General features: G+C 36.2%; 1 protein-coding gene across 2 annotated transcripts; it reads right to left on the reverse strand.

Annotated features, from left to right (window-relative positions):
• Positions 1–15,707: 15,707 nt before the first annotated feature.
• On the reverse strand, positions 15,708–23,397 carry LOC105052713 (asparagine--tRNA ligase, cytoplasmic 3). 2 transcript variants are annotated; one of them, XM_010933633.4, is made up of 6 exons: positions 22,704–23,395; positions 19,393–19,983; positions 18,881–19,131; positions 18,671–18,800; positions 18,336–18,394; positions 15,708–16,018 (listed from the first exon to the last, which is right to left on the reverse strand). In XM_010933633.4, exons 1-6 carry the CDS (start codon positions 23,160–23,162, stop codon positions 15,835–15,837), a joined length of 1,674 nt encoding a protein of 557 aa, XP_010931935.1. In that variant the 5' UTR covers positions 23,163–23,395; the 3' UTR covers positions 15,708–15,834. The 2 variants fall into 2 exon arrangements, with proteins under 2 accessions (XP_010931935.1, XP_073100288.1); XM_073244187.1 differs by lacking the exon at positions 15,708–16,018 and adding an exon at positions 18,171–18,201 and having other exon boundaries at positions 22,704–23,397.
• Between the last annotated feature and the right edge of the window lie 2,094 nt (positions 23,398–25,491).

Here is a 25,491-nt window from a genome sequence, read left to right on the forward strand (position 1 = left end):
TGGACCTAATGGCTTAAAAAAAAAATGGGCTAGCATAGAAAAAGATCAATAAATTTTACATAGATATGAAAAAAATTTATTTTTGAATGATAAATGTAGTAAAATTTTATATTTAAAATTTCTCAAAGAAAAACTACAGAGGAGGGTAGAAGATTTAAATCATTTTAGTGATTTTTTATTTAAATTTTTATTTGAAAGTATGGGTTGGTTATCTATGATATGCTAAATAAGCCAATCTATCTAGTGTAGTTAAATTTTTTTATAGTAATTTTAGTTTTAATTTATTTTATTTTATCATATGTGAAAAGAAAAATTATTGAATTTGACTATAGTGTTTTTGATCAAATTTTGTATATTCCGTCAGATGATGATAAATATTTGAATAGTATTTGTTGGAGTCATCGAGGTTTAGATTATCCTAACAATATTAGAATTATTTTTGAAGATGATAGTTTAGATCAAATCGCTAAATCAAATGCACATCTATCATCACTTGAAAATAAAGTAATTCATCATATTTTTTATATTTAATTTTTTATCTAAAAGCGGTCATAGAGATAATGTATCATACTTAGATATTTACCTCTTCAAAATGATTCTTTCGGATGATAAGGTTAATTTACCATATTTAATGATATATTATATGAATGAATGCTTTCAAAGTCCTAAAACCTCTTTGTCCCATAGAGCTATTATGACTGTTGTCTTCGATGCCTTTGATGTCCCTATAATTGATGATGATGAAGTTATTAAGCTTAAATCCATGCATACCTACAATCATACATCTCTAACGTATGAAAAATATATATTTATTGATGGGATATAGAGACATATGTCTGAGGTACATGAAGAAAAAAATGATAGTGAAAGAGAAGGTTAGCTTACCAACAAAAATCAGTCTAGACATCCTACTCAGCGTATACAATCTACATTGTTGAATCTGCAGTCTTCCGATCTACATGTATTGTCTGCTCATGTAGATGCCCTAGAGGTATCTCTTATTGCACGGATTGATGCATGGGTTGACAGTATTGAGGTGCGACTGGATAAGGGATTTATATGATTTAATCAATTCATACAGTAATTTTATCATCAATTTCTTCCGCCTCCACAGAACTCTATAAAGGATGATTAAGCTCCAACTTCTAGTTGTAGTATATAAGGCTCTACCCGATGATATACCATTTTTATTTATTTATTTTTAGAGTAATGTAATGTGGTTTATTGTAAGCACATTTTTCTTTTTTTGGTGCTCATTTAGTTATCAAATGAAATCGTGTATTTTGATTGGTTTTAATTTGTAGTTGAGATTTTTTATAAACTATTATATTTCAATTAACATGACTATTTTTATGTATTTGTACATTATTTTTATGATGCTCCACCTTTACATTTTTTCGCATGCACTTGTATAAAGATGGCCATATGGGATCACACTATCTCAATTGCAAACGAATGTATGTGCTGGGAATCAGTAAATAGCATTTTTAGCCTAAGTAATATCATTTCTATGTCAGGTGCTAGTTTCTCGTTACCATGTGATGTGAATTTATTTTCAATCATCATATCAATAAATGACGTCTCATGGACCTTTTTCAAATCATAGACCTTTGTATATATGCGCTCCATATTTCTAGTTGTATTCCCTATGGTGGCTGATGATGGTATTAAAAACTCAATCTTGTTTGATAGAGAAGGTGTGAGCCTGGTGTTAATAGGATAAAATGAAGACTTGAACAATGCAATTAGCACTCTTGTATGTGCATGATCCAGCTCAAACTAGAAGTATTGTTTTGTATAATAATTGTCTGCAATGGCTTTTTTAAACCAAACCTCAATAAGTGGTTGAGTAGCGCATTTTGATGTGGATTGCAACCTTGATAAAAAAAAAAAAAACATAATTAAAATTATGCAATGCAACTTCCGATCACTATAATTAAAATTAAGCATTATGAAGCTAAAGATTACTAGTATAATATATCGTTCTTATGCAAGATTCTAGTAAAGGCAGAGTTATTTCTGATAGAGACATAAATACTCGGTAACCCAACCACCAAATAAATAAAAAAAATAGATATGAAAAAAAGTAAAACAAGTAAAAAAATAAAATTAAAAATCCGACCGACTATCATAGAATTACGGTCGATCGATTTAGGCGGTCGACTAGTCGGATCGATTGAGCTCGACCGTCCAGCTCGATCTTAGGCGGTCGATTACCTCAGGTGGGCCGATCGACCACCTTAATCGTATCGTGCCATGGCGATCAATCGATCCCTAAGGCGGTCGACCGCCTCAGATCGAATCAGGCAGTCAAGCCTGATCGATCCGACTAGTCGACCTCCCTTCTTCTATTCTCAATCACAACAGTCGACTGGTCTACCACGATGATTGACCTCCTCAGAAAAAGTCAAGCGATCGACCCCGATTGATCTGGCTAGTCGACCATCCTTCTTTTGTTCCAGTGCGGTTGACCACGACACAGTGTTGGTCGACGAAGTTTTTTTTTTATTTTTCTTTTGTTAGATTTCTAGGAAGTTTGGTTGCCGACTTTGACCTAGACTGAAATTCAAAGAGGGATCGGCTCCAAACTCCCGAAATCCAAGCTCCTCATTAAAGAAGTTCAAAACAAGACCTTTTTTTTCATTGCTTCCAAATCAGTTTTGGCCTAGGCATAAATAAAGTCTTGAATATTAAACTGGCCAACATCATTATATTTTCTCATATCTCTATCAAGTTTTTAAAATTTCTAATTCTAAGATCAATATATTAGACTTGCTTTTACCATCTTAATTGATGCCTCATTTATTTTGGTGAAGAATGAATATTTGATCTTTTTCAATATCTAAACATTGCATGACAAATTGGATTGATTTTAGATTCATCACATTAATGTTCTACCATTTTCAGAAGCAACAGAATAATGACCAATGTATCATGAATTTAGAGAAAATTGTACAACTTTATTTATAAAAAAAATCAAATCCATATGATACATATATATAATAAAATAAAAAAGATCATGTCTCATATGGCGGTCGTCTCTTCTTCCATGCAAGTTGCTTCCAACGACCCATAGGTTGAGCTTTACTCGGCTCCTTATGCTTTTCTGTATGTTGTTCTATCTGCATGACAGCCTCTTATGTACCTCCCTCACCTATATGGCCTTTTGCATGATACGAAACTCCATAATGACTCATGTTATCAGCCACATACTCAAAATGTGCAACACTCTCCTTAATGGACTAAAACTGGCTCATGTCATCATATATATACATTGCCGATGATATATATAGAGTGAATGTACTAGAATCGAAAATGAAGAGGTAATATGTCGTCGACTACCTCGTCTATGTAAAGCAAGAGGAAATATATGCTGTCGACGTTGATGGATATTGAAAAGATGAAGTAGTATCGTCTAATGTATCATAGCCATGATCATAGACATCCACAGAGATATGACTATGCTCATAGTATTGAGGATTGAAGTGTACATCTCCTAGATGACATGTCCGGATATGGACACTGAGTCTGGATGAAAAAGATCATGAATCCGTGCCAAACTATCGCTCTGACATAGACAAGCACATAATGAGCATTACAGATAATAATAATAAATATAAAGAAGAGTAAGGAAATAAAGTTAAACTCTTACTAGATAGTCAAATATTGTATCACTATAATAAATGAATCGATGAGTGATGCTATGGTACCACTCTATATAGGGGTCAAATAGTCCATGGCACCGTCAATCGATGGACCATCCATAACATGATCTTGCCAACTCTCCTAGAGCTCAACAAAATACTAATGAGTGATGCTCCAGTCATAATCCACTTATCCTCTAAGATCAATCTAATACAGTCTAGAATTTATATTATGATCAAATATAATAGGCTATCAGATCCCAAACTGATGCATCACTCAATCGGCATTGTGCCACTCTACAATATGAAAATAAAAACCTGACATCTGGCTTCACTATGTATCTTATCCATTGAAACAATAATCTGCTAGCTTTGCAAGGATCTCAAGAGTATATGGCTGTCATATAACCTTTGAATAAATATAACGAAATATAAGTATTCTGAACAAAGTCATTGTAAACATAATTATAGTATATGTAAAATAATTATAATTATACCTACTCAACTTTCAAAAAATTGAAATGGTATCACTACATTATCAGAATATGGGTGAAAATTTGTGTCACTGAGAAAGCATCTCTCCACCTATGCATCCAAGAGGATAAGTGAGAAACATATGATTCAAAATAACCTAGACAAGAAAATTACTATTCAACTTTCATTACTTACCTTATAGCTAACAAACCCCGTGGTAATGCACCTCCATCAACTAAATCCATAATAGGATCCACGACAAGTTGGCCTAATCTACAGGATGCTACAAATGAAAATCTATACCATGCCCAACCTAGAATAAAATCAAGGATCCTGTGATATCATATGCATCTTTCCTATTTGTCTTATAAAGTTCTCTGTACAATCAAGTTAGACCCGCACTACCCTAATTATAGTGTCCCACGAACTCAAAATGCTTAAGTAATGGTAAAAACATGATATGCATTAGGTTTTTTTATTTATCCATGAATAGACACCCCTTAATTAGCAATAAAATATATGCCTAGCATAATATTTATAGCTATATCATCTGCATTAGGGAATAGCTTACAAAACTGCTCTCCTAGCTATATTATACTCAACGTAATCCTTTGAGTTTATCAGAAAGTGGGACAACACCTAATAAATCTAAGCAAATCTAATGCCAATCATGGCGTGTACTATCTATAATTGAAGGATCGTCAACTGATAAATCCAATTAGATGCAGATATCCTCCAACGTGATGATGCACTCTCCATGTGGTAGATAAAATGTATGAATCTTTGGACACCACTGCTCTATGAATGCAGTGATCAAGTGTCAATATAACAGGATGAAATCAACATAGATTAGGCCATAAAATCTGACTTGCCATGGATATAACACTGCGTATATGGAGCAGTGTCAACCAATGCAAGGTGAGCTCCTTCCATTGACAAGTAAGAAAGCAAGACTCCTATTGATGTTAAAAATAGAAAAAAAATCAATACATCAATATTAAATCAATGTAATTAACTTATTGTCATATTTTTAATAATATAAATATATATCTGACCATCCTAGATAGCTAATGATTGATGAGTAGTCTGTCCATATAGTACAAAATGATCTATTGATGTTGGCTCCATGTATATAATATGTTATAGACATTAAGAGTAAAAAAAAGGAGTATTGTTTCTTTGTAAGCAAACATGTACAGACTTTCAAAACTTGTACAAAGTTTAATGATGTAGAATATACAATAGAATAATTGATAATATGGTAGTATTGAATCAAAGAAACCAAAATATCATTAGTGGAATAAATGTTTATTAGATATCAACAAAATACGATATTAAATACAAAGTTCATTAGCTTTCATCAAGGTTCATTCTCTATTTCTTGTACATATCCATCTTGTCATGTTCTTCTTTGCTACAAATTTAATATTTAAGTCTGTTGCTGACTTCTATCTAATCTATTACATTCTTAAGTCTCAAGAATTATGGTCTTCCCTTCTATTGCAATCGTTCTTTTTATGGTACTATAAGCATGTCATTTATTAGTTGCGACCAATATCCTGCTAGTGGGATTGATTGAAATTGATGACTGTAACTATAATGGTACTCCAGAGTATAGCATTGATCAATGTATCATCAGAAATCAATTGAGATATGAGCACAAGCAGCCATCACATATAAACACAGCAAATGATAGCACTATCATTTTTGGCACATATACATATGCTCCGATGACTACAATATCTACACCTCATATTATTAAAAATTAGATTTATTAATTTATTATAAATAATAATATGAATATAAAAAGAAAGTTTTGCATTATTAATCACCTGAGTATTGTTGCCTTTGTTCATATAAGGCTCATGGAACATCGTTTACACTTGAAACACCCCACTTATCCTATCAAATTTTGTAACATTAAGGGATGTGACTTTCAATTGATTGGCGATCATACAATAATAAATAAAGTGGGGTGTTTGGAATGTGTCTTCCATATTTCACTACATACATAATAAATAAAGTAACTTCAGCATGCTTAGTATGCAATCACCATGCATGTATTAAATAAATCTACTATTATAAAACTTAAGAAAATCAAAATAAAAGTAGGGATACTAACTACATCGAATAAAAAGTAGGCCATGGAGATGGTTCATCTTATTGATTACATTAATAATTAAAATTACAATCTAGATATAGGAGTTTTGATTAAATATGAGTCTGTTTGTGGTCCTTATCATAGGCCAAACATTGGTGACCTTGTGCGCCCATAGGTCCTGCTGGTCATATACTATTTTTATTTTTAAACTGTCTCTACATGAATTTGACTTAACTAGATTGCTTCCCATTTGACCACCAACTACTATGTTTTTGGCGACTGGACCGGACCAGCCAGACTAGCTAGTGCCAGAAGTATGATTCTAATTTTTATGGAGATAACCAAAATTTGATAAAGCTAGGATAAGGCTGGCTTAGCGGATAGCCATTGATACATTTTTTTTCTTGAATGGTCTTTTCCAAAGACTAATATTTTTCAATGCTCTCTTTTCTTCATATTAGTTTTATAAAAACATTGGAAGAATTTGATCAAATTGAATTCATTTAAATATGAGCTCAGTTTAATTAAATTTAATTTACCTACAGTACTCAAGATGTACTTGTTGAGTCTAGGTTTAGGAGCATGAATGTATGCAGTTAATGAACAAGGCATGAACTTAAAACATATTACAACGAACTTGCATCAAGATTTAACATGGTATGAGTATGATATTAACCATTTAAAATGCAATATAGAGTTAATCAAAATGCATGTTATAGTGGGCTCTAACATGAAAGGTGGCACATAAATCAGAATAAATTAATCAAAATAAATCTAAAGACTAACCACGAAGAAGAAGGGGGCCTGTCGGAGAGGTGGGAAGCGGGGACTAATCGAAGGAGCGAGGACCATCGAGGCCAGCTAGAAAGTAGATGGGCAGCAAGATGGGGCTAGACAGAGGAGTGGATGAAGAGTTGGGCGGGACTGGATGGGGATCAGACGAAGGATGGGGAGCAAGTGGGGGGGAGGTGATCGGACAAGTGAGGAGCAAGGTGGGACCGGATGGGGGTCAGATGAAGAGTGAAGAGCAGAGAGGCCGGACGGAGGAGAGGGAGCATGGGTGGCAGTCGGAGTGGTGGGGAGCAAGGAGACCAAATGGAGGAGAGGGAGCACGGGCGACGATTGAAGTGGTGGGGAGTAGGGGGGACCACGTCGGGAGAAAAGGGAGAAAGAAATCATGGTTTGGACCCATGATTTCACTGGTGCCACGTTAATAGTCCTTGGTGGCCCTGAAATAGTGGGGCACCCACCGAACGATAAATCAAAAATAAATTTAGATTTATCATACTTTCAAAAAATAATATTAAAAAAATAATATTTTAAAAAAAATCAACTTGTACAAACACATACGGCAGATTTTTTGGAATGTTTTTAAAATATTATTTTGAACACTTAATTCTCAAAATATCTCCATTTTAAACTTATTAATGGATCTATTGTAGTTTGGATGATGTGATCTACTATATTTAGATGACGTGAGATGATACATATGAAATCGTGAGTCCAACCTACGATTTTATTGCCACACAAGATGAAATTATGGATTAAACTTATGATTTTCTTTCGAATGAATGCTGTCAAAGTCTAAAATCCTATTCACCTTTGGAAGCTATTATGAGTGCTATCTTCGAGGCCATTGATGTCCCTATCACTGATGATGATGAAGTTATTAAACTTAGACCCACTGATAACTACAATCACTCATCTCTAAGGTGTATGGGGTACATTTATTGATGTGGTATGGAGGCATATAGCTGAGGTGCATAAAGAAGAGAGTGATAAAGGAGGAGAAGATCAGTCTACCAATAAAGACCAACCTAGGCACTCTACTCAGCCTACACAGTCTATCCTCCGATTCCTCCAAACCCAACTTGGCCAGCATACGCAATTTGAACATAATCTTCGATCTACAAGTATTTTCTGCTCAAATAGATATACTCGAGATATCTCTGACAGCATGGATCAACACGCAGGCCGACACGCTGGAGGCATCCATGACAAGGCAACTGGATGAGGTTAAGACATCTATGATGAGATGATTAGATGAGGGATATGCATGGTTTGATAGTTCGTACAGCAATTTTATCATTAGTTCCTTCTGCCACCACAGGACCCTCTAGCGGATGATTAGACTCTAGCTCTTTGTTGCAGTATATGATGCTCCATCTGATGAAGCTTTATCTAATCATCTTTTTTTACTTATTTTTAGGATAATATAATTTGATTTATTGTAAGCATTTCTTTTTTTCTTATGACTCAACTAGTTGTCAAATAAAATCATGTATTTTGACCAAATTTATCTGGAACTTGAGATTTTTTATAAGCTATTCTATTTCAAATATAGTATCCATAGGATATAACTACACAAGGCCTGTGTTACCAAAAAAAAAATGTTACCAAAAAAATACTACACAAGACCTACATGCTTAACTATCTCTACAATTATTTGAACAAGATTGATTGCAATTACAGTATCTTCATTCTCATCCAAGGAATTAGTAATGTCTGAATTTAGAGAATAATATAATATTTTATTTAAATAAATAAAGAAATAATGAAATAATTTTATATTCTAACCAAAAAGAATCACATATATGTAGTATATAAATATAATAAAATATAAAAATCATGTCCCACATGGTGGCCGTCTCTTCCTCCATGCAGGTTGCTTCTAATGACGTATTGATTTAGTTTCACTCAACCCCTCACGTTCCTCCTATATAGCCTCCTACATGATATGGAACTCCCTTGTAGCCCATGTTGTTCACCACATACTCAATGTGCAGCAATCTCCTTAACGAACTAGAACTGGCTCATATCGTCATGCATGTACACGGCCGATGACATATATAGAGTGAACATAGGAAATTCTATAATCGAGAATGGAGAAACAGTATGTTGTCGGCTACCTTATCTGTACAAAGTAGGAAGAGATGCTCTTGATGATGATGGATGAGGAAAAGATGAAGGAGGGTCATCTGATATGTTGCTCCTGATGACGATGGATGAGAAAAAGGTGAAGGAGTGTTGTCTGATGTGTTAAGGCCATGATCGTAGACACCCATAGAGATACGACTATGGTCATTGATAGCATGGAGGACTAATGTGCATATCTTCTAGATGGCATGCCCGGATATTGACATAGAGACTGGATGAGCAAGATCATGAATTCTCACCAAATCATCACTCTGACATAGACAAGCACATAATGAGCAGTATGAAATAAAATAATAAATATGAAGAAGAGTAAGGAAATAAAATTAAACTCATATCAGATAGTTAAACATTGCACTAGTATGACAAGTGAATCGACAAGTGATGCAACAGTACCACTATATCACAAAATGAATAAGGTAAGTTTAGGTATGCTATGAAGAAAAAAATATAGATTACAAATAAAATTGCATATGTCTGCTGTGGAGGCATGAGAAATGTTAAAAGTCTACTCAAGGATAAAATTGCATATGTCTGCTGTGGAGGCATGTTCCTATGTTTGCCGACAGGCTCTTGTCCTGTGAACCCTCAAAGAGTCGAAAACCAACTCATAATTCCGGAGAGTTTTGCCTAATCCAGTCTGACTAGCGAAGCTAGAGAACAAGGGAGATTAGATAGAGAATATGAGTTAGATCTCGAGAGGTAATTCAATGTGGAGTAAGGCGTGTTTGAAAAAAGAATGTTACCTTGGTTAAGCACTCTTAGAGGTGTCACTTAGGGATTCTACCAGTAAGAAAGAACTAAGTGAAAAATCTACGTTTTAGGCTTAACTCGACCACGACCGTACAAGACGGTGGACATTGATGCCTGAAGTCTGTTGGCATGCCCTTGCCTACGGGCTGGGAGACAGAAACTATAGGGTCACTTGTCGATCCTCCTTCCCAAAAGGATAGGACTAGATCACAAGCATGCTAACGACGCGACGATGGCTCCATACTGTTATAGATTTAGTATTGAAACCTGCCAATTTTTCTTTTGCTTTTTTTTCTTTGGTGCTTAACACTCGCCAAAAAGAAAAAGAAGCAAAAAAAAATTAGGTTCAATTCATAAGGTCTGCTTCACAGCTTTCTAGTTCGAAAAGATTACCTTCGATCACTTTTCGGTAGTTAGGTTCAACTCCTAAAAGTTATTTTTTTAATCAAAGGTTCCGAGCCCTATCGGGCTCGGTATCAGGGGAGGAGGACCTCCCCCGAACCCCTCCCTACCACCTATGAATTGATATTATTTATACTATGAAGTATAAATAATGAGGGTCCATACTATAACAAGAGGAGAATCAGAGCCGAGGAAATCCCTCGCCCTTACTATTATGTGTAAGAGGAGTATCTTCTATAGGGGGATCTCTTTACGCATGCGCGTGTGCGTGTACGCCCGTATAGGCACTTGTATCAAATTTAAAAAGTGTTTTATGGCCACAGATTAGCGTCAGAATAGCTTCTATAACTACTTTTAATGTATGCCATTAGGGATCATCTAAAATGCTATATAGCTCATTTTTCTTTAGAAAGATAAGCCTTTACTAAATATAATAAGATATAAAAAACTATTTATATAAGTATATATTTATATAAGTATAAGTTTATATAAATAAATAAGTTATTTTATATATTACTGAAGGGTACTGTATCCTCGCTGCTTGGAAAGTAGCTGCGGTGCCCTCGCTTCAGGCTCGGGGGTAACCTCGCAAGTTGGGTCCACAAACCAACTCGCTCGGTCTTTGGTGTCAGATCTTCCTACTAATATCCAAACCGATTTCTCATTTTACGAAAAATCGTATAATGATATTCGAGATCATCGTCGTGTGGTGCTTTCTGAGTAGCTTACGCGTCTGGGAACCAAGCTTCAGGCATGTTCCCATGTTTGCCGACAGGCTCTTATCCTGTGAACCCTCAAAGAGTCAAAAACCAACTCATAATTCAAGAGATTTTTGCCTAATCCAGTCCGACTAGCGAAGCTAGAGAACAAGGGAGATTAGATAGAGAATATGAGTTAGATCTCGAGAGGTAATTCAGTGTGGAGTAAGGCGTGTTTGAAAAAAGAATGTTACCTTGCTTAAGCACTCTTAGAGGTGTCACTTAGGGATTCTACCAGTAAGGAAGAACTAAGTGAAAACTCTACGTTTTAGGCTTAACTCGACCACGACCGTACAAGACGACGGACATTGATGTCTGAAGTCTGTTGGCGTGCCCTTACCTATGGGTTGGGAGACAGAAACTACAGAGTCGCTTGTCGATCCTCCTTCCCAAAAGGATAGGACTAGATCACAAGCATGCTAACGACGCAACGATGGCTCCATACTGTTATAGATTTAGTATCGGAACCTGTCAATTTTTCTTTTGCTTTTTTTTCTTTGGTGCTTAATACTCGTCAAAAAGAAAAAGAAGCAAAAAGAAAAATTAGGTTCAATTCATAAGGTCTGCTTCGCAGCTTTCTAGTTCGAAAAGATTACCTTCGATCATTTTTCGGTAGTTAGGTTCAACTCTTAAAAGTTATTTTTTTAATCAAAGGTTCCGAGCCCTACCGAGCTCGGTATCAGGAGAGGAGGACCTCCCCCGAACCCCTCCCTACCACCTATGAATTGACATTATTTATACTATGAAGTATAAATAATGAGGGTCCATACTATAACAGGAGGAGAATCAGAGCTGAGGAAAGCCCTCGCCCTTACTATTATGTGTAAGAGGAGTGCCTTCTATAGGGGGATCTCTTTACGTGCGCGCATGTGCGTTCCGCAGTCGAGTGATTTGACCAATTGATTCGAAATCGGTTCCACTTCATTAAAATCCCTTTTTTGAGTGTGTCGGTTTGAGCACATTAGAAAATCACCATTCATATATTAAATAAGTTGGATTTTATGACCATTCTTAGCACACTCAAATAAACATACAACATGATACCGTATAAAATAAATCTACTACTACAAACTCTTAAGAAAAAAATTCATTTATAACCTTGAATAGTCAAGCAAGATCACATAAACTCAATATTTTAATAAAATATATAGAAAAAATTATAGAAACATCCCTTCAATTTTAGCTCAATTTTATTTATATCATATACTTTAAAAAGTATCAAACTAACCCTTCTAATTATTGATATATTCTAATATGATCCAGCCGTTCATTTTATCAATAAATAGTATTAGATTTCTCTCTCAATGGATGAAAATGTCCCTTGTTCATGGTTGGACTTGGAGAAAGAGGATGAAAAGAAAAAATAGATGAGGAGGAAAAGGAGTGGAGAAGGGTCGTTGATAAAGAATGGGTTAGATTAGAAGGAGGACAAGAAGGAGAAGAGGGTGGGGAGGAAAGAGAGGGGAAAAAATGGGTTGCTGGTAAGAAGGAACGGAGGTGGAAGGAACTACCATAAAGAGGATGGCTTATGGGCGATTTGGAGGAGAAGGATGAGGAGGCAAAATTGACAAGGAGAAAGAAAAGAAGGTGAAGAGAGCCATCATGGAGAAGGAGAAATGAATGAAAAGGAAAGAGAGGGGAAGGATTTTTTGCCAATGAGAAGGAGCAGATGTAAAGGAGGGCCATCTAACAATATAGAGCCCATGGGTTGATTTAAAAGAGAAAGAGGATGAGGAGGAGAAAGAAGATGAGAAGGAAGGAGAGGAGGGAAGAGGGGCTGCTGGCAAGGAATGGAGTGGAGAAGGACAAAGAGGAGAAAAAGATGGAGAGAAGGAGGAAGGAGATGGGTGAAAGAGGAAGAAGGGGAGGAAGAGAAATGGATGAAAAGGAAGGAGAGAAGAAAAAAAGAAAGTAGGAAGAAAGAGAGAGAAAAAGGGATGCCGGCAATGGAGAGGATCAATTGAAGAGAAGGAAGGAGCGAGGACATGAAAATAAAGATATTTTTGTCATTTTATAAAATTTAATTAATGGAGATAGATGGCTAGACTATATTGGAAGATATCGATAACTAAAAGGATCAGTTTGACACTTTTTAAAATACAGATAATGTAAGTGAAATTGAACTAAAGTTGAGAGGATATTTCCATAATTTTTTAAATTTTATATCATTGAAACTTCTAATTTTATAAGAATATCACTAAAAATAAGATCAACCACTTAAGTGATTGGGCTAATCAAATCTATAATCTAAATAGCCTATCATAGTAGAGACTTTATCAGATTAGGATACTCAAAAATTATATATATTTTTACTATTTTTGATTTTTTTACTTTAAGCAGCTATTTTTATATTTTTTAATTTGATTTCTTCCATATAGAATGTCAATTTATAAGAACCACTTTTTTGAAAAATAGGGTTCTCTATATGTCTATCATGAGATCAAATATATTTCATTTACTTAATGCCCCACTTGGCATCTCACCAAACGTAAGAATTAATAAAACTTAATAAAATACGTTTTATCAAATTTTGTTTATCTAATATCTAGCAATCGAAGAGACTATAAATATCATTAAGTATGAAGACAAACCAAAATATAATAATAATAAACAGAAAGGTAAAGAGATAATTCTTAATCAAATACACAACTACAACCATAAACATAAAGATAATTCAAAACATCAAACTAAATTTAATATACTATAAAATTAAAAAAATCAAAATAAATGAAGATGATTTACAAAAATGAGAAGACCGCAAGAATCATGAAGAAGAAAAAATAAGGAGTACACAATGAATAATGACCATGGGGTGATTAATTAGAAGAGGGAGAAGAGCGAATCACATAGGGGAGGAGAAAAAATTGAGAAGAGGAGAACAAGGGGACCATAAAGAGGGGAGAACATTTGAGAAAAGGAAACAAAGAAATCACAAGGAGAGGGGAACAAGGAGGCTGGTCGGAGGGAAAAAAAAAAAGAGAAGTGAAGAGCAGGGGGATTGCTCGGGGAGGGAGAGGGTAAACATTCAAATCATGGGTCCTACCCATGATTTGAGTTTGAAATCCCTTGAGCCAATCTGAAACCGCGGGCTCAACCCATGATTTCAAGAAATCATGGGTTGAATCCATGATTTCTTGAAATCGTGGGCTGAACTCGTGATTTCAAAGTGAACCACGCAATGTTTTGAAATTATGAGTTTGACCTACGATTTTACACATGGCATCTAGCTCACCCAAACTACGGTATATCCATAATTAAGTTTAAAATAGGGATATTTTGAGAATTAAGTAATGAAAAGATAATATTTTTTTTTAAATCCGATTTCCCACGTGTGATCAAAGCTCCAAGCTGATTTTTCAAAAACTTTCTCACTTCAATTCCTTTAAAGATGCGTTTGATTCACGATTAGAATTAGAATTGAAATAGATCGACATAAGAATTAGAATGACCATATCCCCCAACACATTTGATTTATAACTAGGATTGGAATCAGGTGTTTGAATACCATGGAAGAGTAAAGGTTGGATTTGGAGGGATTGAAATATTTCCATTCTCTTCTGAAATCGAAATGAAACTCTCCCAACCCAATGACTGGAATAGAAGTCATTCATTCATATTCTCATTTCAAAATCCAACTTTACCCAACCAAACATTCCTCGCCTCATTCTTTATCTGTCTCCATATCCATAAGTTTTCATCCCTCTCCCCTCCTCTCCCCTCCTCTCCTATGAGTGGGTATATGTTATTACATGTAGTGGCTGTGTAATTTCCTTCAAAATCAATGTGCACTGCTGAGTTTATTAATAGGTACTTATTTGTATAAATACGTGTCGTACCTTACAGGACACAGCGATGGCAAAAAACAAAGCATGCGTTCTTTGCCAGTATGATGGGAGAATGTAATATGTGATAAGAAACCTTATTTGAGATAATGGTATTCATGAACCTCTACTCATGCTAATATTGATATTTTTGATGATAAAAAGTGTTGATCTCTGGCATTAGTTTGCTACGTAGCACATTCCCATATTTGTTAACCTCGACGGTGTACATCTTTCTCTGCTATCCTCAAGCCTCCATCGTTTCCCTCGTCATATATTAACAGTTAGAATATCATCTTCAACTCTCTATATACCCTACTCCCCAGCAATTTTCAATTTCCATGTCCCTCACATCCGGCATCCATTACACCAGTCCTGCATGGCTAACTCAAAGGGTCAAAAAGTTGATTTTAATCTCTCTTACCACATAAAATTAATAATCAATAAATATCACAGCATGCCAGAATTAAGGGGATGAGAATGCTTAAGGATCTAAAATAAATTCAGTCGTCAAGTACTTGGATTCAAGTTATTGGGTGACTTTTACAGCCTTAGCTTTGAAACTAATGCATCCAAATTTTGTTGCCGTTCAGCAAGCAAAAGTAACTTGAACCATGTTTCTAGTTCATGGTGTTAAGGCTTCGTCGAGAGATACAAAAAGAGTTGCTGGATCAACTAAAAAAGTAAACTTGTTAGGTTAAATGAGAAATTTCTGTGGCCATATAAGGAAGATTAATCTGTACCAGTTCGATTTTTAAGCAATACTCATCTATCCCTCAAAAATCATCCAAATGAGTCATTGGAACAACTAAAACATCCATCCTTGAACAGCTTCATAATTCTACAACCAAGATGCCCTAATAAAATGTTACACCAAGCCATGCTATAATTTGTTATCTATTGGATCGTACCATTCATCTTTATGGTACAGAAAACAATAGCAGAGTTCAAAGATCAGCCCTTCCTGGGTATCTTGGGAAAGGGATAACATCCCTAATGTTATCAAGGCCAGTTGCAAAGAGAACCATCCGTTCAAAGCCTAAACCGAATCCACTGTGCTTGACAGTCCCATAGCGGCGGAGATCAAGATACCACTCATATGGCTCAAGAGTCAATCCTGCCTCTAGTATCCTGTGAGGAAAAAAATGTTTCAGCATCGCTCTTCATTGGTTACTATAACAGCATGAAGCAATATGTAATCCAACTAATCTTACATACGTGCAAATATTTGCAGGATAATTCAATAAAGGAAGTTTTTATTCTTGTGGTGGCTTAGGAAAGAAAAAAAAAGGATAAATGAAGAAACGAACTTTGAGGCAAAGAGATGGTAGCAAGTCAAAGTATAATATATAAATTTATCGACAAGAAAAAACAGTGAAAAAGGAAAATGACAGCACGCAGAAAGCCAACAGGGCATCCAATGACTTGATAGAATGGGGCATGTGTCAAGAGTCCAAGCAAGTCAAGAGTTCGAGCACTTCCTGTTGGCCTAACCAGGTCAGCAAGGCAGCTAAACCAATCCCAAAGATCCGTGACGGCAACATCTTAGTCTCCATCCATCACTTTCGAAGGGTTTGCTGCAAGCCTGAAAAGAGCCCAGAGTCAAGAGAGCATAGCCTTTTCTACTACCTAATTCTCTGTTCAGATCTTAAGCTATGCCTCAGCTCTGAAAAAACTTCACTTTCTGCAGAAATTTCTACGTGTCCTGAAGTCATGGTCCAGGAGGAGAATCCTCAACTTATACTTGAAAAGGGATGATAAGAAAAGGTGAAGTTTGAACAAAGAATATTTTGGTTGTGCATATAATTCTAAGATACATACTTTACCAAACCATTTAAATTCTAAAAACAATTGCTAAACCTTAACTCCAAGAGTTTGAGCATGTGAATGGGGAACTATTCTACCCTGCAGCACATCCTGAAGTTGATGGGGAAAAAATATGGAATTCAATCATCTTTGTTAACTCATGGTAGAGGCGAGCAGGGTATCACAGAGACTTGAGAAGGCTAGTTGCCAGAAATGATCCCAACATAGACAAACCAAGTTCTTCTTTCTCATTTTTTGTCTCGTTTAGCCAGCTACCATCCCCTCCTAATAGAACATGGGCTTCTCTAAGATGCCCAGCCGCATAGGGCCAATCTTAATGTTGCCTTTGAAGTTGCTACAGCTTAAGCTCACAGATCCACCACTACTTGAGCATGATCTTTTTTCAGATCAATGACCATCAAATCCTGGATTCAGCCCCATCTTCCTTCTAGGCACTCATTTAAATGGCACACAATCTTTAAAAAAAGAACGAGTAATCATCATGTACTAAACTATAAAACCTAATCAGACTCCTACAAACAGATCTCCATGTTTTAGCAAGATACACATGATCCTCCCCAAGGTTTTAAATCTTGCAGGCAGGGCGTCCCAATTTTTCCAGGGAATGGGCCACAACACCATTCCATCCCATCCTGACACTTGGGATAATGGATGATCAAGATGCTGGGATGATGGCAGAATGGTTGTGTCCCAACACTTTGAATGGTACCCTATCTTGATGTCCCACACAAGACATTCTGCAGGAATTTGGAACTGTGATCCTCCAAAAATTTATAAATTCTCTAAAGCTAAAAGGTATTCTGTTTAATGAATTGACTTGACTTCCAACAAGTGCCTATCTTCTTCTTCATCAGTTGGACAGCTTGGAGGCCCTAGCGAAGGAAGGGGGAGTATTCACAAGCATCAAATGTATGTGTACCTTGTCATGGACAAGTAAATCTACAAGCCATCATTTGTATCCACCACACTGTGCCTAACAGATTTCCAATAGAGAACCTCAGTAGACATCAGAAGCTCTTAATTGCTATATCTTCTAGACCCAAACACTAGATGTCTAAATCATAGTCTCTCACATGTACACCATCTAAATGAAGTCTTGAAGGACAAAATTCATTGAACAAATAACCAAAGTCCAATTACATACATTACATTAATACAGTCCTCTTCTAAGAAGCACAATAGGCACGGCTTCAAGCCGTGGAGCAGCCACCTTGTGTAGAAAAATGCTACATGTTAGATCCATCCACAATCCTCCCCTCCCAGAATCCCAGATTATTGGGACCATAACTGGCTAACAGCCTTTTGCCAGGCCTTGGAGCAACAGTAAAGTTGCTCCATTATCGCTTGTGTCACAAGTTCAAGATACAAAAATAGCCTCTCCATCCACAAGAGCAAGGGTAAGGCTGTATACCTCTGACCCTCCCCAAACCTCACAATGGCAAGAGCCTCATGCACTGGGATGCCCTTTTTATTAACAAATTCCTCTTCTAAACAAAAAAACATAAAGAACACAAAAGTGATTCCTACATAAGTAGCATGACCAGTTGCTACATCCATGTTATGTACCATGCAACAAGGTACTCAAAAATAAATCTCAACAAGCAATGGGAAATCAACATACCTGTCCACAAGAACCTCTAAACGCTCCTCCCTTTGGCTTCCACCAATCAGCTCACCGACCTAGGAAACAAAATGACAACTTTACGTTGCATATATCATGTGATTGCACTATCTCAATCAAAATGCAAATATTCCAACATGCTATCCCATGAAGGTTTCAGCTCTTCCTAAATCAAATATAAACTACTCAGATGCAACTAACTGCATATTAGTTAAGACAAATGAATTAGAATGAGACTGAAGAGATTTTCTGGAAAAAGGCTTTAATCAGATTAATTATCTAGGAGAGAGACATACAACCTTTTATCAACCAAAACATATAAAACAACACCATACCTTGGGCACAAGCACATCCATAGCTGCTACTGTCTTCTTGTCATCATTAAGCCTCATATAGAATGCTTTTATCCCTTTGGGATAATTATAGACAATGACAGGCTTCTTAAATATCACCTCTGTCAAGTACCTTCACGATTGAACAAAGCATTCAACCAAATGTCAAAAAAATGATCACAAAAGCTACTTCAAATTGTAAGAATAGTATACCTTTCATGCTCAGATGCTAAATCCATTCCCCACTCTACCTTGTTCTCAAACTTCTTGTCCGTTACATTTTCTAATAGTTGCACAGCCATTGTATATGAAATACGCTCAAATGGCGTTGAAGAAACAAGCTTAAGACGGTCTATGGCTGTCTTATCAAAGTTCTTTGCCATGAATTCCATATCGTCATGACAATGGTCAAGTAACCACCGGCAAAGAAATTTTACATAGTTCTCTGCATAATTCATGTCATCCTGCAATGTTTATAAATTTTAATGAACTATAGTGGGAGAACTAGAAGTATAGGATCCAAGATGGAAAATAATGTAGTCCATTCTAAACAGATTACAATGTGAAAACTCCACAAAGATGGCAACTTTATCAAGATGACAACAACAAGGTTCAGAAGCTGTTTCCTGTCAGCTGTCAATTATTGCATAAGGTAAGATGGAAAAGATATAACTAGAATAATGATTTTTTTTTCAAAAAAAAAAAAAAGATTCAATAATTACTACCTCCAAATTTGCAAATGCTATCTCTGGCTCAACCATCCAAAATTCTGCTAAATGTCTTGAAGTGTGGGAGTGTTCCGCTCGAAAAGTTGGTCCAAATGTATATACATTACCTAGAGCACAAGCATAAGTCTCAACCTGAAGTTGGCCAGATACGGTAAGAAAAGCTTGACGCCCAAAGAAGTCACGAGCATAATCAATCGTTCCATCCTTCTGAGGAATCCCAGGTTTCATATTAAATCTCTCTTCCAGTTTTGCTAGACTTTCCTTTGCCTTTGTGAGTTCAGACACGGAAGCACTGATCTCTTCCTTGGTTGCTTTTGATGATTTTAGATGTGCAACAGCCTCTCCTTTCTCCTTGATGTGAAGCTTAGCAGCCTCAATCTCAGATTCTGATGGTGGAGGGTTTTGCTTTAATTCTTTCTCCACCTTTTCAGCATCACTAAACAGTGCCGTAACTTGAAACATTTCACCAGCTCCCTCACAATCACTTGTAGTAATTATAGGAGTATGCACATAACGAAAACCATTTTGCCGGAAAAATGTGTGGGTAGCATAAGCCAACTCATCTCTGATCCGTTCAACTGCCGATATCTGCAAAAACACAAGGTATAAAGCTAAATGCAACAAATCTTGAAGCAAGTTAATTAAGAGAAAAACACATAGAAAACATAAAGAAATTGGCAGACTTACTTTATTTTCCCATGCATCAGGTCTAAAATAGGAGTTCTTGATACATGAAAATGTGACACTATGTTTTGCAAAATAAACCATGAAAACCAACAAGGGGCATTGAATATGGGGAAAAATATCTAGCATGCACCTGATAATTAGTTTGATATTCAAAGATAAATCAGTTAAGACTGCAGTACATGCTCATCAGATTTAGCTGTACAGTTTCTATCATGTATGAATCATTCCTTTCCTTGTACATAGCCCTCGTCTCAGCAGCCAGATTCAACGTCCTGCCATTTCATTGATAGATGGGCTTACACAACAAAAAACTGAATGTGAGATCCTTTATTAGGATCATAAATCTTAGTCAGAATTTATATCCACCTGGCCCCTATAAAGAAAGGAATACAATTTAAGGAAAAAAAAATTAAAGGATTTACTTCCTGATTTTGCAGCATCTCTCTCTGTGTGAGCACATGTGCATGCACAAGCACTCACTTGCAGTCATGCACACATGCACCCGACTGACTCATGAACCTACTTAGGATGGGATGTTTAATCAGAAATGCCTGTGCATGAATACGCATGTATACAAAAATGGATCATATGTCACAAAAACATAGAAAGAAGCCTAAAGTATTTAACAAGGATAAGATGGAAAAAAGATTTAAAGGTAATAGCTCAAAAAAAATGCATCTTGCATCTTCGATTTTCGGTAATGCATAGAAAGCAAAATTTCCTACTTAGGAGAAAGCAAGAATAATCTAATGATAGTATTAGATGACTACATAGGAGAGCCTATCAAAATTATAGAAGTGATTTAGTCCCTCAGGACACTCTTCTCTTGTTAATTTTAAAATATATATAAAAAAAACTCAGTACAACACCCTTCAAGCAAGCATACTGTGTGCAATTGTTTATAAGCAAACGCTCTCAGATGTGCATCAACATATAAAAAATGTGGACTCCAGCTATCCATAAAACCCATCAATAATGCATTGTTCTATTCCATATGTTGGTCTTTTTCAACTCCACATTATTTTCTTCTATCCCTATAATCATTTACATTCTGCAGCCTTCGTATCTGTAAAAATCGAATAATTCTCATATGCTCACAAAGGGCCTGTTTAGACAGCTGAATCTTCCTTACATCTACCCATCTGGCAGCCTTCATTTAAGGTAGTTCAAAGGAGAGGTTGAAAGGGCCAGGGATGACCACAGATTCGCCAATCCCCCTTTTTTTAGGTGTGGTTGGTTCATCATAGGTGGTAGAATGTGGTAGAAAGGCATAAGTGAAAGAGACTCAGACCACAAAGTGAATTCCACTTCTTTGATATGTCGAAGTGCCGAAGTTATGCCTTGACTTCCCAAAAAGTGTCCAAGTGATTTCAGCTGAGGACAGTCAGAAGTCACTGCAAGCATCTTATAGACTTAGGTTTCCAGCACTTGTGGTGAACCAAACACTCCCTTAGAGATAGTGAAATCCAAAAAATGGTGACATTTGCTATGCCCAGAAATTTGCAATTTGAAGTGTCATGCGGCTCCAAAAGTCCCTCTAACTTTTAATCTTGTCGAGCACTTCGAAGCGCAAGTCCCACCATGTTGAAAGCCTCGAAATATAGGGTTGCAACAAACAAACAGGACTGAGTTCTCTGATCTCCTAAAAGTGACATCACACATCATCAGGTTTGAACATGCCCCCGTAAGAAACTGCAACAACCTTGCAAATGGGTAAGACACTAATGTTGAATGTGGTTTTCTTTAAATTTTTAAGGAGGTGAAAAGTATAGCAGAAAAGAAATATAGAATGTGTGTTTCATGATGGTTAAAATGAAATTGAAACAAAGTAATAAACCATAACAAACATCATAAATGGGACATTTTGGTGGGATGGAAATTCCAGAATCCCTTCATGATCACAAGGGCATCACAGATACAAACACATAGAGGTTAACTTTATAATCTACATGCAGAAAATAATGTTGGCGCTATCACTTGAAATCTCTAGAGGTGCGGGTTGGGGTCAAGAATATCAATCTAATAACTCCTTGAGGGTTACAGGATCACCAGAGGATAAAATAATATGGAGTTGATACTAAGAACAGACAACTTTGCATTCATAATAGAAGTCTCACAATCAGATATGGTGCTGATAAAATGAGAAAAGTTCACACAACCATGGATTTTGAGAGCTAAAAGAGAGATCTTTGAGAAGCAAAATCCTATAAAAGTTAACATAACCAATCACAAAACGTATCTCACCAATCATCAAATACCTCCCTTCTCCATAAAACATACTTTTTACAGTCATCTTAGAGTAATAAATTTCTTCAAAATCTTAATGAGGTCTTCAAAAATAGTTAATATGATGATTCAACTTAAGATTTCACCACGCGAATTAGCCACTATTTTCAATTATAAAAAAACCCTTATTTTCCAAAAACGACATCTGCAGATCAAGAACCAAACTATGCAGTTTTAATCCGTCAACTTGCAAAGCAGATCCAAATCTAACAATTCAAAATCCATCCACCTTCACTGCTCCAATACTTTAGAAGAGTGATACCCATCTCTTGCATGATAAAAAAAAAAAAAAAAAAAAAAAAAGGTATCAAAAATTTGAAAAAAAAAAATTATACCGTGTTGGTGCGGGCTCGGAAGTGGACAAAATCCCGGAGGAACTCGAGAGTAAGCCTTGTCTTGGGCAATGGATACTTGCTGGGATCCACCGGCCCCACCTCGAGGACCTGCTCGACCTTGAGCTCGACTCTCTGCTTCGTCCCCTCAGGGGGCTTCTTGAGCACGCCCTCCACCAGCACGCACGTCCCCGTGGCCACGAGCTGCGACAGCGGGTACACCTCGGCGTCCACGATGACCTGTAAATTCGCGAGGCAGGAACCGTCGTTGAGCTCCAGGAACGCGAAAGTGCCCTTCCCTTGCTCCCTCCCCGTCTTCACCCACCCGCCGACCACCACCTTCCGCCCCACCAGCTCCTCCACAGCGGCGGCGCCGCCTCCGACGATCGACTTGATGAAGGTGCGATGCCGCGAGGGCTCCAGCACCTGGTCGACGGCTGCCGTGACGTCGTCCCCCGGCATCTGTTCGGCCGTTCCGCGAAGAGATTGGAGGAGAGTTTCGTGATGCGAGGAGAGGCTTGGGGGCTTCGAATGCGGCTAGGGTTTTGTAGCAAGGTGTCGGGGTGGCGTAGAATCGTTCAGATACGAATCTGGAGATATTTTGGTAGACTGGGAATAGGATTCCATTGGCGTCCGGCGAACGACGTTAGTGTAGTGTTTGGTTGCCGGGAATAAAATGGGATAAGGGTTTATTCTACCTTATTCTCCCATACGAACTATAAAATGGCAGTGGAGCTCGCGAGTTTAGCGATTACATTAATTATATCTTATTCCTTCCAATCTGATTTAAGTTATTCCATATTGAACTGTGAAATAGCTTATTTTAGATTCATCATGAGAAAAATTTTTACCTAATTTTAAATTAAAAAATAACATCATTTCATTTCCGATAGGCCCGTAGATTTCCAACCAAATACAGTGGTATAGGAGTGGTAAATAGATACTTTAAAAAATTAATATTTCTATTCCAGAAATACCATTTTGCCTCCCAAATAAGAGTTGTTAGCTAAGTATATTTTATTAAAAAAATAAAATTTTAAAAATAAGTGATCTTCATTGATTAAAAAAATTATTTTTAAATTTAAAAAAAATAAAATTTTTAAATTTTTAAAATTTAATTTTTATTTTTTTAATATTTAAATTTAAATTTAATTTTAATTTTAATCGTGAACCAAAAGTATTGTAAAATATGATCATTTTAATTTTTATTCTAATATATTTCAATTTCGATTCCAAATATAAAACAAATATATTTTAAATTAAAAAAATAAGCAGTCACAAAATCCAATCACACGGAGTCTGCCCATAATAAACAAAACAGCAGTTAATTTAGTTTTTTTTTTTTTGATAAACTCAGCAGTTAATTTAGTTGATATTCACATTCTTGACCTCTAGTTTTGTCACTCCAAACCAAGCTTAAACCTGGCAGGAGGAACCGTTCAGATTATAAGAATCCTACATTTGTGTCTCCTTTGGATCTGACGGTTAAAAGGGTAACAAAATCAATTCAAAACTTATTAAAAAAGTTGTTGCGTACTTAGTTTTTTTTTTTTAATTTTAATTTCTATTTTTATCGTCTCTTGCCGCTTATAGCAAGTATACGAAGACCAGAGAATCAAGAAACGCTGACCAAGGCACCGGAAATGTCGTCCATCTTAATTGGTGGCCGATGCCGAAGTCTCCGATAATCTCGGAGCAAAAGGAAACTTGGCAAGAAAATGTAATAGCGAAATGTCCTAAAATCTCGCCTGATATCTTCGAAATCCAAATAATTGGCATCTCTGGCAGTAGAACAGATTAATTAGTGTTTACATCTACATGGGTAAAACATAACAAGCTTATTCAAGCACATATTTTTAATGACTTCATCAAAAGCCTATGAAATATTGGAAAGTACACAAGATAATTGCTTATTAATGGAATAACAATTTAAAAGAGTATCCTAAACTTTTAGAATTTCTCTCATAAATTATGATATATTTGAAAATGCACAAGATAATTACTCTTTATTGATACAATAGATGACAGAATGATATACCTTTTTTTTCAGTACAAATGGATGGTCATACCACCCTGGAATGAGAACTGCCTATCAAATCAAGATACAAAATGTCCCGCTGATCGAGTGGGCAAAGATTTCTTGCCTACAAATCCAGTTTCTAGAGTGCTCCATGACCAATGATATAACCCAATCTATCGAACTATTTGCCTCCAATAAATATGCTGGATTGACACTGCAGCAGAGTGACGAAGCGCAGTCCTGATGAAGCACAGTCCTGATATCACGAAAGAGAAGATGTGCCTCCAACTACTTTGAGTTAATGATATAATGATATACTTATCTCAACAGCATAGTTTACTCTAGATATATGAATGGGGTGGATAGATAAGTGTATGTTGCTTTAGGTCATCTTGTGCCCATCAACTCTTAACCCAATGTCTGCAAAAGCGCAAATGGTTGTGTTGTGTCAGCTTGATCCCATACTACCAGAGAAAATATTGAAGCATTCAAGCTCTGAGGTAGTTTTTGACAGATGATCAAGCTCCTTCTCCATCCCTAAGCCACTTAAAGAAACGCTATACATTTGACATCCACATATCTGGAGGAAACTACAAAATTCAGAGCAGCAAATTTTTGAAAAAAGAGTTTTCTGCAAAAAATTATTGAAATGCAGCCTTTGTCAATTTGGGAATTTTTTCAGTGCCTAAGATATTTTGAGAATTTTCAGGTTTTGAAATAATGTAGTACAAAAGATCAAGGAATGTAAAGTTTCTTTTAGGTCTTAAAAAG

The sequence above is a fragment of the Elaeis guineensis genome, chromosome 10 (assembly GCF_000442705.2).
Source record: "Elaeis guineensis isolate ETL-2024a chromosome 10, EG11, whole genome shotgun sequence".
Classification (NCBI taxonomy): domain Eukaryota; kingdom Viridiplantae; phylum Streptophyta; class Magnoliopsida; order Arecales; family Arecaceae; genus Elaeis; species Elaeis guineensis.